Genomic DNA, 16,201 nt, shown 5'->3' with positions numbered 1-16,201 from the left:
TTAGGATCTTCTGCGAGCTATCATCCACTGGCTAGCTAATTTCCAAACACACTTTACGTTCCGAGCTCTACTCCGAAAATTAAAAAAATGTATTTTTACTATTGTTTACTCTTCCGCAACCATTTGCCACTGTGCAGGTTCATTGAAATCGTTTAATTAAAATCCGAAAATTCCTCGTCGGCATCCGATCGATAAACTCAAACAGCTTAAAATCGCGCGATACAGGTATTTGTTTTTCGAAAATAGTTTAAATAACGAATTTTCAATTACAGCGTTGATTAACGTTATCGGGCAACGATTGACATGACGTCGCTCGCTCGTATTTAATCACGTTGACACTCTTTTCACTGAAAAATGCGGACGCTGGGTATGGTTCCCTGCACGATAATCCTTCTAATTAAGCCGAATTTCGGCTACAGAGTTCCAGAGGTTTACACGGCTCGCTCTTAAGACGGCTGTTTCTCGGCCGTGGTCGCGGCAGGCTTGTACATTCCGGGCTTTTATCCGCGGAAATTGTTGAGCCGCGAGCTGCCGCGGTTAACCCGCTCGTTTCGCGCGCTGAACAAACGGGCAAGAATCTGCGGACGTCCGTGAGAAATTGGGGGGAACATTTTTGACCCAGAGAGCTCTGCAGTTTACGAGGTGAAGCCACCCTCGGTGTGTTAGATTCGTAGCAATCTTTCGCAATTCTTTTTCTTAAATGAATTTTATGTATTATACAAATTCGGGTACGGCCCTTTCTCTACAAATTTTAAGGAATAATAAATACAGTGAGTGTAAAAAGTATTCGTACGCTCTTTAAAACAGAATAACTTCTTTATAATTGTACCAAATGACCCGATTTTTCATCATCAATTAGAAGCATTGGTTTACGAAATACTATGCAAACAAATTTTCCAACAATTATGATTTACAAGGTTACATGCAAAAATAAAAAAATCTTTTTTTAACTTTTTTATTTGGGCCCTTAATATGTTTTGTAGATCTATGTTAGTTATACACATACTGAAAATTTCATCGAAAGATGTACGATTCTGTGGATTTGATAAAACTACGATTTTCACAATTTTTAACCGCTTGTAACTCGTGTGTATGTTAATCGATTTCGATGAAATTTTCAGCATGTGTGTAACTACTATAGATCTACAAAACATATATTCTAAATTTTCTCTTTAAGGGCCCAAATAAAGAGTGCCTCTTTTATTTTTGCATGTAACCTTGTAAATTATAAGTGATTATAAAAAATCAGGTCGTTTGGTACAATTACAAAAAAGTTATTCTATTTTGAAGGGCGTACGAATACATTTTACACTCACTGTATGTTCTTTTTACAAATCGGCTAGACTGGAATCCTTTTAACGCGTTGAAATAACATTTACAAGTTTACTGAAAACATAAATTCATACTTCTACTTGACGTGGATTCGATAAAGAAAATATCGTATTTTTAATAGAAATGATATCCGTAAAAGGAGTAGCATTTTCATCAAAAACGATTCGATCAAAAGCGACCACTTCGAATTTGCATAGTTCTCGCCCGAAGCATTTTTAATCTATCCGATCATGGGATTCCAGAGAAGGTCGAAACACCGTCCGCGTAAATTCCTCAAAATGGCTGGGTGCCAACGATAGAGAGATCGGCAGTTCGGTAGAATAATGAAGTCGAGTGACACGGTTGACCCGGTGACCCAATACGTGCATCCGGGGATACTGTCCCGACACGACGCGACGACGAACAAGTTAAAAACTCTGTTTCCGGATTCGGAAAAGGTCTGAGAAACCGCAACGTCTCTAGACCTTGTTGCACGAGAAACCAGCCTTTGAAAAATTCTTCTCCGAGGCGCCTCGAGAAAATGGCCACACGAGAGAATAAAGAGTAACAGCTCCCGCTACGTCCGTGAAAACCGGATTTACTATTTACTTTGAAAAATTGAAGCTATTGGCAATTTTCTACTGCTTAAACTTAAAACATTGACAAACTAAATTCACGTTTCGCGCACATGGTAACGTTCCTCGCTGGCCAGGCAAACATTAGTACAGTCGAACGCGAAACGATCGAGGCTTTCAGTGCATATTTCTATCATTCTTCCGCGTGACGAGCCCCGATATCGATTTCTCATCACTTTTCGCGATGCGCGGCGCGGTATCCGCCGCTCTCGCGCTTTGATATCCGCAGATGCGATAACGTTACTTTCCATTATCTGTTCCAGAGTTTACGCAACATGATGACAGCGAACGCGACCGACGCCTGTGAAACGCGTAATCCCTGCCAGCACGACGGAATCTGCATTTCCACCGATAACGGGCCCATCTGCGAGTGCCGGTCCGGCGATTATGAGGGCGCCTATTGTGAAAAAGGTGGGTTGTTTTTCGGATCTAGATATCATTGTTGACCGGCTCATTGTTTGCAGCCGTGTGCATCGGAAGCGCCGGGCACACGTACCGGCGCGCGACGCGCAGCGTTTGTAATTTCGATCTCGAATGTCGCTCAAGCTTTCATGCGAATATTCTTACGCCGATTTTCCGGGGACGGTGCTCTGTTATTTTTATAGCGAAAGAAGATTTATAGTGGATAAAATGTGTGTTTTATCCGAGACTCTGCGAACTAATGCAATACGTGTTCTTCGAGCTATAAAAATGAGGATCACGGGAGACATAGCGCCTTTTAATATCCGAACGCGTCCATAACGGCGGCCGATCGAGTTTTAATGATACTGTTTCGAGTTACCAGCGAAAAGAATGATTTATCGTCGTCGCGGCGGCGTCCAATATTTTACTAATATTTCACACGGGCCCTATGTACAATCCAATTAATCGCGACACCGACACGACCTCCTTTCGCAATCAGCTTTTTGCACCACTACGCTTTCCGCACTGTTAATCCGTTAATCTCGCGCCACCTGAAACTTTTTTCCTAAAACCGATATTGATCATCGTGACGCGCACGCATCTACGCGCACACGCTATCGTCAATATCGATGATGAATTTTAATCGTTTCTACGCGATCGAATCCGATCCGCTTTTCGTTTACGACTTTATGAATACTTTATGAACATTTTCGCGAGATAAACAGAGCAGAGTCGAACGCGCGCGTCTCTCTACCTAATCTAATTCAATATTCGCTCCGGTTCGCGAGATCTCCTCGACGTTCAATTATACGATCCCGTGGATCATTTTGAACTCTTTTTCATCGGAACGGCGCGGCGCATCGCGGTGCAACGGCCCGGCGAAGAATGCGAGATCACGCCCCGGCAGATTTAAAAGGCCGCACGGAACGGTTCTGAGCGAAATTCCATGTTTCTCCCTGGATAAGCAGCGGCCGAGATTTACTTTAATTGCGATTTACTATGCGAGATAAAACTCCGAGGCTCAGGATGCACTCACGGGCGCGCGTGCTAATGCCGTCCCCGGCTTGCATCCCTTCGCCTTCCAGTTTGTTTTTCGGAAGAAGGGCCGTTCCTGTACCATTAAACCCTCTTCCATCGATTACTGCACATTTTAATCAGTCTGAAATTTTTCTTACTGTACGTCCACAAATTGTATAGCATTGAATTCGACATTTTTTTAAGGATGTTTATGCAATTTTTGATTTTTATAATCGAATTTTAAGAAAGTAGAATCAAATAAAGTCCTGTTTTTAGTGGGATCGGGCTTTGTAAATCGAAAGAAAATAAAAATTGTACTAAATTCTATCGATTTTTATATTCTAGCATTTTTTGACTGAAATGCATAAAGATCCGCAATCTACTTATGACATGATTAAGCTGCTGTAGGAACTTTTACAAAATTCAGTCAACTATTTGTAGTTTCTTGACTTTGATCGATTGCACGTTTTTTTTTAGTTTCATTGTCGGATGGTGGAGCTAAGCTATTTTTTATTCGTAAAATTACAATTCATGAGAAGGTATTTTTGCTTTCATTACATTCTCACTAAATCTTCATTACGAACTCACGAGGCGTTATTTTGATCGATTCTGTTGCTTCAGGAACAATTCTCTGAATATAATCGAGAAAGAGGTTTTAAAATGTACGATTTAGAGAATTTTAGATGAAGTGATCAAATTCGACGATCGGGACAGTGACTGCACGTACATTGGAATTTTTCGTCGACAGCGTGCATACACAGAAATTACAAACTGACTTGGAACTCTGAGAAATCGAACGTCACAAGCAGGCAGTGCGTTTTCACATCGAAGAAACTCCATTTCACCGTCCGGTGACAGTTCATTTTGGTGCCAGTCAGTCATGAAAATTTTTCCTCATGTAAATTCTCCGCTCGGATCTACAATGGTACAAGCACTCGCGTCGTTTATTTTACGAATAATCCTTGCAGTTTATCAATGCTGGAAACACCGCAACAAAAATTTCAAAATTCTCGCTCCGGGAACATTGAATCGTAATAGCGCGTAATTATTCCTGCACTGTAGACATTGTGCATTTTACGACAAAATTACATAGGCGAAGTCTAAGCAATAAAATCATTCGAAGAACTTTGGAATTTCGTAATATGCCAAAGAGAATAAATGAACGAAAAGTCAGTTTCGAAGAGGCGAATGAAATTTGAAATTAAATTCCTAAATTGACTTCTACAAAGATCCAGCGGCGCGATGAATTCGAATTAATAATTGATAACAGTAATTACAGTAAAAGTGAAGTTGCCGAACAATGATTTTCAATAATTAACCGCTGCGTAGTACACGAACTACTAATTACATCGATTCTGGTGCCGTCAGGTCAGAACAATATTAAATCAACGAAGATAAATTGTGAATTAATAATTATGCTGCATTTAGTGAGAAATTTCCGTAACGCGGGAAATTATTGAAAATCCTACGCCGAGTAGAACGAACAGCGTGCAGTAAACGTAGAAACGCAGTCAACGAACCATGCAGAATGAAAATATAGAAAGTGAAGGAAACGTGGCAGAAATTCTATTTGCTCGTTCAGCTTTTTCAAAAATCTTTTTTTCAAACAAATGGTTACACTCGAGCACGAAATTTCTTGCCAATCTCGCCGAGTAATTTCATTATTTCGCAGTGCTTTCAGGCATCATTTCGTGACTGCTGCACAGATATGCGTGAATTAAGAATGATTTACAGGGGCCACGTGTATTGCGTCCTGGTAATCACGCTATAAATTCGCGGCACGAGCGCCGTCGTATTTCATGCAACAATGAGCTCCGCGAAGGGACGGGATTAATTTAAGGCATTGACACGTCTTTGAATAACAAGCGAGAGACGGAACGATGAAATTAAACCGGAGAAACCTGGAAAAAGCCAGTCGACCAGAGAGTCATCAAAAAACCATTTTGATTAGCAGGAAACTGTGTGAATTCAACCATTTTTCTGACTATCTAATCCTTTAATGTTTGATACATCGATATTTTTCCTTGTTTATATGAAAGTTCAGGAATATTCCTGTGATTCTTTGCTTGTAAGGATTCTTAAAAGTAAAGTGTTCAAAAAATTCTTAATATTGTCGATATAGTCGAGCGATTCAAGAAAATTAAATTCCTTATTCGTGTTGCATCTCTGGAATTTAATCTGACGAATTTTTGAAACATTCAACGAAATAAGTTGAACTCTGTTGTCTTTTACTCCGTGAACATCCGTTTGCAAAGAAAATTTTAATTCGCCGGAAAAACAAGGAAAATTCTGTGGAAACGATAGAACTGTTATCGTTCAGGGAAACTGTAATTAGAAAATGCAGTCGATGATGCGAGAGGTAGATCCGAGGTACAGAAAATTTTCCTGACGATTTTTCCGACGATTCCGCGTTAGTTTAAATGGCTCGTCAAATCTTGTCGCGTAGAAAATGGCGACACAGTCGCAGTCTTTTTTCCAGACATTACTTCGCCATCCCTTCCGCGATTCTCGAAAGAGGAGCCCGTCAGTTCACCGTGGTATTTGTAAGAGATCCCAACGGACTGATTATTCTGACCATAATAAATCCTCTACTTCGTTTTTCTTCGCCGTGGCCTCCACCAACGCGCGGCTCGGGCGTCGCTATTTCATCGTCCGTTGCTCGTTTTCTCCGTGAAAGTCTGACACGGAGCTTCAACATGGTTATTAAACCAGCGAAATTACGTTATATCGCGTATAACGGTCGTTTCTGTCCGCCAGGGGGGACCGAGAGAGAAAGAGGGAGAGACAATCGCGACCAAGGAAAAAGCTGTTAACGGGAACGTTGAAAAATTAAAATGAAATTCCAGGTGGCTTAGCCTTTGTTGTCGTCGCCTGTCGCTAATGAGCCAGCACTGTTAACTTACGCCAGTAGAAAACACCTACTCTACAAATGATACTAATCAGTTGCGTGCCGAGACCTTGCGTTCAATCAAAGAAAAATTAAGGAAATTCTACATCCTTATTAGAACAGTTTAATCATTTTTCAACCAACTAACACCAACTGATACACAAGTAAAAAATATCGGCAGCTGACAAAGAATTTGACATTGCTTTCTATTCGTCTCATACTGATTGGAATTATTAGGTATTATTGAAGTATATATGAGAACAACGGGAATACTTGTTGCATATTTTCGAAGCGAGTGGCGAAATCGACTTTCGCAGCCGTTATTGGCAAAGTTAAACGGATGAGTCATTTAAAAGTAGTTATTTCGGTATCGCTTTTAACATTACTGGTTTTTGATTCCCGGCATTATTAATACCTTGCAAGCCGGAAATTAAATGTGTCAGCTACCCCCGTTGAACAGGAATTCCTCCTTTGATCGCCGCATTCTCCGCTGGAAAATTCTATTCCACTTGAATTTTACGTTTCGCATAATTTAATTAAAAGATATTAAATATTTCTGCTTCGGCGAGTGGTACGGAATAAGAAATCGTAAATTAAAAGGTCGTTGAAGGTATGAAAATATAGAAAACGAAGCGATTTTATAATTACTGAGAAGCGTTCAATTGCGTCGGCTACCGCACCAAAGTTTAATTAAAATTTTTTAATGGAAACAGTGTAACTAAAAATCGAGAGTTTCGTTCCCCAATTTCAATTTCGCAAAACGTATCGCTTTCGGGAAAAATTGCTGTTGATCATATTTTCTGATGCGAATTTATTAATGGAATCCTTTTCAAGAAGCTGCACCGTTACACCTGTTTTTTGAGCTTTTGTGTTGAAGTCAGCCTAATCGGAGGCTGGCTGGTGTCGAAACCGATCACTGGCGATTATTGACGTATTGCCAGCCTAATGCGATCAAGATTAAATCGTTCCGGGCATATGGAGGTGTGTATCGTGCTGCCTAAGGCGAACTAGGTCGACAATCAACAGTCTTGAGGAAGGGGATGTTCCACCCCCTCAATAACGAAGCCGACGCTCGAATTCCTCGCTCACCTTGTACGCCGTTTATCGTTGACATCCCGCTCGTACCATTTCCATTCCACTCTGCAAGACAATCGATCAACACCCAAGATTCATTGACCGATTCCGTTCTCCAATACACTGGGTGTTCCTAAATTCCCTACACTAATGTAAGACAATCGCGTTTAGTACTCCTTAAACCTAGCGTTGACAGTAGATCTATGAAAGACTGAAAGTGACTACATTATATTTCTTCCAAAAATGGCCAGAATTTCTTTCTCTAGATTTTTCGAAATTTTCAACTATTTTAAATTCTATTTTAAACTTCACACGCTGGAAATCCAATATATAAACTAGCAGCTTAATTATTAGAAATGATTCCATTCATAGCTACTCCAAATGTATGAAAACCGATTTTTTTGAAAATCTCGTGATAGAATTGAAATAAAAATATTGTCAATTTTCACACATATACGTACGTTCTAATTTTTTTGCTAGAAATCGCTGGAAATCTAATATATAAACCAGCGCAGCTTAATTATTAGAAATGATTTCATTCATAGCTACTCCAAATGTATGAAAACCAATTTTTTTGAAAATCTCGTGATAGAATTGAAATAAAAATATTGTCAATTTTCTCACATATACGTTTCTAATATTATTGCACTATTTTGACGCACTATAACTTCATAAAAATCCACTGTCCAATTATTGGAAGCTATTCCATTCTCCGATGTTCTATATCGGAACGCTGAGTTGAGATACGACTTTCTGGAAAGTGGAATTTGTTACCAAAAAATCTGGAAACAATTCTATAGTATGCGCCATGGTAGTTGCAGTGTCAGATTTTTCAGAATTTCGTATTCAGTACCGCGACAAAAATACAACTGAAACTAACAAGCGAATTTTCCCTCTCAATTCAGAGAGTGGAAGCTCAATCCATTTCAGCTGGTTGAAAGTGAGCCAGAGTAACTCTAGATGACCGCTGGTAATACAATGATCAGTCAATTAAAAACCAACACAAATACATCGTCTGAATTAGAACTAATTTTGAATAATCTATGGTACATGCCTAAACACTTTTTAATAGAACCTTCAATGGCAACAGCAATTTTCATTGGGAACTAACAAGTTCATTCCCTCAATCACGTCATCTAATAATTTCATTTAAGATTGCAATTTAAAATAAAATTTCTATGCTTTCTTTTGGTACAGCACAATTATTGAAAATCCTATTAATAGGCTTCCGGTCGGTAAAGTGTTTTCATGATAATCAATATGGTTCCGTTTCGTACTCCAGCCACAATACAGAGTTGGGCATTAATCAATTAAAATGTTAATCAAGATTGATTGATTGATGTGCACGATTAGAAAAGGTAATCATCGAAAAATCGACGATTGATTCAATCGATTGATGAAGTTAATCGTCAATCGTCGATTAAAAATAGAAATCATCGAAAAATCGGAGACTAATTTAATCAAGTGTTGAAGCTAATCGCCACACGGTTTATCCATAAATTGTAATAAGCGGAGATGGAGAATTGACAGAAATATTTATATCTAAAAAGAAACTCGGTTTATATTTTTTTCGGTGTGCATACAGTTTTTATTCCGTATTTCATTTCGAAATCTCAGCAGTTAATCATTAATCAATCATCCGATTGACGATTACAATTGACAAGAATGTGATCGTTAACCGCAATTAACGACTAAAGTAGGAGTTCAATTGTTAATTGCAATTAACTATTGCAGTAGACATTTATTCGTCAATCGTTGATTCAATTTTTGCCCAACTCTGACACAATATATCTTAGAGACCGTAAGAAAACACCGAATTATTCGAGAGACGTGATCTCCCGCAAGGCTGGCAGTCTTTGACGGTATCTCGTCGGTGCTATAAGCACCGCAAGCCTCAAATGATTTATGTTTCAGTAGAAGAACGTCAAAATTGCTCTGCGGTTCCCGCAAAATGCAGAGAAGCAGACGTCCCGCCGCGTAGATATTTTTTCGCCAATGAAAGCTTCGCGATTCCTGAAAAACAGCGAGAGCCCGTTTAAAGCACGTGTAATCGAAACGGATCAAAACAGCGGAAAATTGAATTCACAGTTTGACGAAGGACGGTTGTTAGCTCTCGCGCGATATGAATCGTGGCATTCTTGCCCGCCGCGGCGGATGAAAAACGAAAATGAATCGTTAGAAAATTGTTGAATATATCCGAAACAATATTGCCGGATAACACGAGCTACGATAAGTCCGTGACGTTTTATAATTCCCGTGCTGAAATTTCCGTATCGTCGTGTCGCGCTTGGGAAAAAAATCAAATGAACGGAACCAGCTTCTGGCGACAATATTTATGTAAAAATGAAATACGCCGGGGAATTTTTTGCGATATCCCGTGGAGTTTACGTGACAGAATCAAATGACGGATGAATATTATTCTTTTGTTGAACGAAGGGTACCGTAGAATTCCGAATAACAAACAACCGCCGCGGCGCTGTTTATTTTGTCGAGTGTAACGCGAATTCCGTAACGGCGCGGCACGGCGCAAGTACACGGCGAAGTTATACAGTGAATTAACAAAACATTTGTCAGCATAATGAAATCGTTAAATGAGATACACGAATTAGTGGATGCTGGTAAATGAGAAACGCGAACATCGGGCTCGCTAAATTGCGGAGGTAGTATTTCCTCTTCGGAAGACTGTTGATTGTTGGCCCAATTCTCCGCTCAAGATACAAGCCCAGACGTGGGTCTTAATTGATGGGAGAACACGCTGCTTCATTTTTACCGACTAATTTATTCCTGGTAATTATGACTGGATTCTGCACCTTTGTGAGCTCATTCTACTGTCTAGCGTACTGGTTCTTAACCGGTGTTCCGCGAAATAATATTAAATATATTTAATTTTGTTTGTTTTTTGAATCATTAATTTTGGTGTTCCGAAAATTTTTCATATAATTGAAAGTGTTCCCTGACTTCAAAAAAGCTTAAGAACCACTGGTCTAGCGTGTTCTTCGTGTTTTTGTTGAGCTGCAATGTTTGCAGCTAAAATTATGTGTAAACTTTACTTTACCGGACTCAAAATTAGTACCTTTTTTAAGAAACTGGAAATATGCACAACTTTAAGCGACCATAACTCCTCAACTATTGATCCTAGAGGTTCGAAACTTCGATCTGCATCCGCGCCGCGTACAAATCTACTGGATTACATACCAAAAAGGCACAAATTTTGAGTCCGTTAAAGTAAAGAGCAGCCAAAATTATTATTCCAACTTCACGAAACAAAACAACGAACTTTCGTACAGGTAACTTATCGTGTAGAGTACGATCGATAGCAGAAACAATACTTTCGGTCTGATTTGTAAAATGTATAATGGAAATGTTAATTGAGTTAATAGACTGCTAATTATTATTGGCTTACAACTCAATGAGGTCGGACAATAGTGAACCGCACTCGAACAACATTGAATGGGGATCGTCGGGGTGAATCACTGAAAGGGGAGAAATGTAAAATGGCTCGATGACTGGTGGTGAATAGGGAATAGAATCATTAATTCCATTGGTATAGACAGTGGCAGCTGGTTTCCGGTCCCCCGAGACACTCGATTGTTGACCCACTTTTCTTGATGCCGGGACGTGCGTACGGTTGCACCGGAAATGCATCTGTCAACTTACGCTGACCACGAACACGTGCTCGGTCACGTATCCTTTCTGAGTTACATATCTGGTTTGTGTATCGTGAATTCTAATCACTCGGAGTGCCGCTCGGGACAGTGTAAACTCCATCCGAATAATTCGCAGATGGAACAATTTTTTCAAATCGAGAAATTCTCTCCGAGAGACAAAACCATTGAAAATGAAAACAAAGCTTGCAACAGAAAAAACACTCACTAAAATCAATGTATCCAGTCTTCATTTGTTTCATAATAATTTTGAGAAAGTCGCGCGGAATGAGACTTTTAAATAGACTTTGGTGTGTGTTACACAAATAAAATACTAAAATCATTTTTTTAAAGTGAACGTATACACAGTCTCTGTTTTACGATAATTTTCAGGATAGTCGGAATGAGAATTTTTCCCACAAATAAAATTGACCGAATTTTAAAAAATGTGCAAACGTTTCATTAAGATCAATGTGTGCGGTTTACGGTTATTTTAGGCGAAACGTGTCACGATATCTTTGAACGTGACAGTGGTGCGGAATATTAAATATGAACGGATAGGTGGAGGTAAAATTTCGCGGGGCAGGTTTTGGAACATAAATTAGTTGGTATCAGTTAGTCACGGTCGGTCTGTTGAACCATGATCTGATTGTAATTCCTGATACACGTACACGCTCAGCTAATTCAGGCAAATAGTCACGTCTCGTTGACAGATTTTACTGACAGCTCCACGTGGCATTCAATTTTCAATTCGCCGCTGTTTTCTGCGCCTGCATTTATCCAGCCAGAAGATATCGAATTAATCGGAATCGATCTGTCACACAATGCGGCCACTTCGCAAAAGAAGCAGCGGACTTGCACAAATACTGATAAAATAGTTCTACCTAAACATGGTTCTAAATTTTTAGAATAGTTATACGTCAGAAATGCATGAAATCCACAGTTTAGCGACGACTTACGCGACAGACAAACAATTATCAGCCTCGCAGCGAGTAAAGCGCGAGAACTGGAACATTATTTTCGCAGATCGTGTTGGTTGTGGGTGTAGCGTAAATTTGTAGGGTTATATTGGCAGCGTTACGGGGCTAAGGATAATTTTATTACCAGTTTCTCTGTATCGCAGGCGGCCCGGTAAATTTCGAACGCAACACGCGTTTCAATTCCACCCTCCACATATTACAGCGCCGTTAACGTTCCCCACAGATCGAAAGCGAAAACATTTCCGTGGAATACCACCCTCGAGGGGCGTAGTAACGCGTACGTGAAATCAGTCGAGGGTGGTATATCATCGATTCGAGGGGAGTGGATCGTGTATGACCGAGGGAACGGATTATGGTTTTTACGAGGCACGGAAACGCGATAACTTGTCCCCCGCAGAAGACCGAACCGGAAAATATATTTTCTGTTCTATCTCGCGCTCTCTCTCTCTCTCTCTCTCTCTCTCTTCCTCTTTCTCTCTCGCTCTCTGTATACACGGGTATCGAGCCACTGAATTGTTTGTAAAAACGTGTTATACGGCGAGCACGAACTTTTATTCGAAACAACGTTTCGTATCGTTTATTATTTGGCCGCCGGATATTTACGAAAATTCCTATTTCCCTGGATTATCTTGTCCAGCTCGAATTTGCGCAAAATACACACTCCCAGTGGAAAGAATTTACCGAATTAAACGCCGGTGATAATTGTTTTCGCGTTAAATGTTTCTACTGCCGGATCTATTTCGGAATTTTTATTTCGTGCTGCAGGAACGTGTTTCTGGTTTTGAAAATTATAAGCTTCGCGTGTAATTACCTGTGGATTTTATACGTTTGTAATGGAAACACAGTTCAGAGATGAAAAGAAGTTGAAAATGTCGATATGTACAAAGACGTTTGTATTCAGCTACAGTGTGGATATTAAAAGAATTTAATAATTTCAATGTACAATTCGCGATTTATTAAAACAATTAAAAGAGGGAAGACACGTGTGTTTGGCTCCTGTTTCTTGCAATTCAAGCAGAAAGGTTTGATTTTGCATAAAGATCTGCATTCAGTGAGCGTGGTAATAGACAACGGAGCAGTCATTACAGGAAAGTGCGTCCTTATCAGCGAGGTCGCGTAAAAATCACGTAGCCAGAAGAACGTCAACGGGAACGTTAAATAAAGGCCGATGGAGGAGAGTCCAGAGGCGAGCCGTATTTCACAACAGAAAGATATGGACAATTAAAGTTGTCTCTGGGGAGGGTTGCACCGTAAAACGTCCATGCGGAATGCACGGAGCCTCGGTTTTACGGTTCTGCTCTACGGGGTGCCAGGGGTTTGATACTGTTCGACCGACGAAAGAGATTATTGTTTTCACACGGAACGCACCGGACGATAACTTGGCTTTTTTGTCGGCGCCTGGAAACGAAGAGACAACGTTCAAAAAACGATTATTCACTGACTGGTGAATACTCGCGCGAACACTCCTACGTTGCCTGCAACGCAAAAACGACCTTCCGGTGTGCTGGCTTCCCCAAATTGCGTCTGTGTTGCAGCATTTTTATTGAAAAAGGATTTTGCTCTGCCCTGTCCTCGGTCGGTTCAAATGACGGTTTCAAACCCTGGTGAAATTGCAGTGATTATTCAACTGCGGTGCTTTATGTAAAATAAAAATGGACTGGATCAATTTCAAGAAACAGGAGACATTAACACTTCATCTTGTCTCTTCAAGGCTTTAATAGATTGAATATAACATATTGATGTTCTTGAATTCTATCAATTCCTCTATTGTTAAAATTACGCCAACTCATTGTCATAAATTCGCAAAATCCACAATGAATCATAAACTTTCAGCACTCAAATCGTTGTAACTTGAGTGAATTTTTCAAGTATGTTTCATTTATGGTAACCTCTTCGTGCATTCACAATAATTTTTCTTTGGAAGACTCTGCGTAACTGTATTTTGTTCATTTCTGGTTTGTTGGAAAAGTAATCGTCGTCCATAATGAATTAATTATACAATGTATACATTAATTCTCTGAATTAATAAGTTATCGTATAATAAAATGTTTGAAATCCACACTTTTCCAGCAATCCGAGCTTCAAGCGAAAAAATTGCATTTCAGGAAAATTCTGAGCTGAACAACGTTAAAGCGTCTTTAGAATTTATCGTTTAACAATTTTTGCGATAACGTCCGTCAAATGGACGGGGCTTTTTCCAATTAATTTGCTTCGTGAACATGCATGGTTCAGTTCTTTACTTTCTTTTATTCGTTCTTTTCTGTCCACGCATAGAAGCATGGAGCACGGTGCTGCCTACGGCGGGTGCTGGTGATTACTGGGCATGGGATTACTGTGAGTCACGCTAATTACTAAGTTGAAGGGTCCATGGTAATGTGGCCGGTACAGGTAGACCTATACCTATTATATCGACCGGTAGATCGTAGATTCTCGTCAATGCATTCCATCCCCACAATGTCTTCCCTCTGTGCACCTCGAACCAAGTATCATTCCCTTATCGATCTCTGCATTATGCTCCATAATTTAAGAGAGTGAGGCCTAGCGACGCTATTATACATACGTATACTTCTTCTTACATTTTTATCAGAATTATTGTAGAACACGAGGTAGAACAAATTCGTTGTAGATAGAAAACTGAACAAGTAATTTATAAATGAACGATATACAATTCTAATCCTTTTTAATTGCATAATTTTTAATTAATACTTCCTGTTGGTTGGCAACGTTTTAATAATTTAATTATGAGAACACTTGGTTAGTGAATCGGTCGGTAGATAATTTCTTCCGTGGTAATAATAATGTGTATACTTGATGCACACAGTGTTGGACAATAAATAAATTTATTTAAATAACAAGTTATTTGTTATATTGGATATTTAAATAAAAAGCAAAAATAATAATTTATTATTTGAGCAAGTCTAAATGAATTATTTAAAATAATACATTTAATTGTTATTTACAAATACAATTTCAATTATTATTTGTATTGACAAAAAACGCGCACGTGTTCATTGTATAAAACAAATGCAAGAAATAAGAGAAGACCAAGAACTATTTATTTGATTTCCACCTCAATCCAATAATAAATAATCTTTTATTTGCAAATAAGAAATAATAATATATTTCAATAAAAAGTTTATTTATTATTTGCAATTAAAATCACACGTTTATTTATTATTTAAAATAAAATTTGCCCAACACTGACTCGATGTTTATTGTATGTTTTTCATTTTCAAGTCGATTACGAGATAGAAAGTACGATTTCGATTTCAGTACAATGGCCCAAGTACGATATTTGGCGTATAAAAGATTCAACAAAGTTTTATCAACAGATTAATCAACGAGCTCCTTGCATTCGTTCTAATCATATAATTAGTAACCATGAAGTACAGCGTAGAGTAAGATAAATCTCACCTTGTTAGCTTGATTAATTGATCTTCACCGTAGAGTACACAGACCCTTCTCGATAAAGATTATGGCTAATTCTACTCAATTTATCGTACCTCCTTCAGCATTCCATCACTATTCTATGATGGAGAACGTACGAAAGCTTTTATCCACCGTAAATTAACTTCATTTGATAAATACAGCTCCCGTATGATACAGTGAATTCTTACACTCGCCTTTGTAAGTTTATAATTTAATTTGGCAAGATAATAATCCCTGAAATGTGGTAATAAAAATTTGTAAAACGTCCATTCAATTTTATGCATTTACAGCATGCAAGATTGTTTGGAGCACATAACAAGTACGAACTTGAATGTTACTTATGTTACACATATAATGTGCACATATTGTCATTCGATTCTTTATCAATATTAATCTATATAAATTGTTTTATTTATATAAGTGTCTACCATATAGAAATAATATCAATAATGTAGGAGAGGCAAGCGGTAAGTAGAAGTTGTTAAAACAAAAGCCGAATGTGATGGCGCAATTGTAATAAAAAAAATGAAAAATGAGTCAGTAAGACAACTAGGTACTTCTGACATAAACACTAGTAGGTAGCACTGAGAAGAAATGATCGGAAAAGTCTTAAAAAAATGATTTGTTGTCGATGAAGACGCAAAACGTAGTAAAATGTTCACTGCTCAGAAGTTTGCTCTCAGCGCGGCAATTATGCTCGTAGTTAATTCAACGTCCGTTTAACACACGCGGCGGTCGTGAGCATAATTTTTAGAAGGCCTTCGTACCACAACATTTTTCGGATTCCATATATATTTCCAACAAATTTACTCCATAAACTAT

At 38.8% G+C, this 16,201-nt stretch overlaps 1 protein-coding gene across 4 annotated transcripts in view; it reads left to right on the top strand.

Annotated features, from left to right (window-relative positions):
• Nrx-1 (neurexin 1) overlaps positions 1–16,201 on the top strand; it is a 381,802-nt gene that overhangs the window by 133,240 nt on the left and 232,361 nt on the right. For 3 of the 4 annotated variants that reach the window (XM_076433098.1, XM_076433096.1, XM_076433095.1), the window contains exons 3-4: positions 2,210–2,357; positions 14,225–14,284. In XM_076433098.1, coding sequence (XP_076289213.1) covers positions 2,210–2,357; positions 14,225–14,284 — 208 coding nt within the window. The remainder of the gene's footprint in view (positions 1–2,209; positions 2,358–14,224; positions 14,285–16,201) is intronic. The other variant, XM_076433097.1, reaches the window with a different exon arrangement.

The sequence above is a fragment of the Lasioglossum baleicum genome, chromosome 11, assembly GCF_051020765.1.
Source record: "Lasioglossum baleicum chromosome 11, iyLasBale1, whole genome shotgun sequence".
Classification (NCBI taxonomy): Eukaryota; Metazoa; Arthropoda; class Insecta; order Hymenoptera; family Halictidae; genus Lasioglossum; species Lasioglossum baleicum.
Note: the sequence above shows the minus strand (reverse complement) of the source record. Positions and strands in the feature narration are given on the sequence as shown.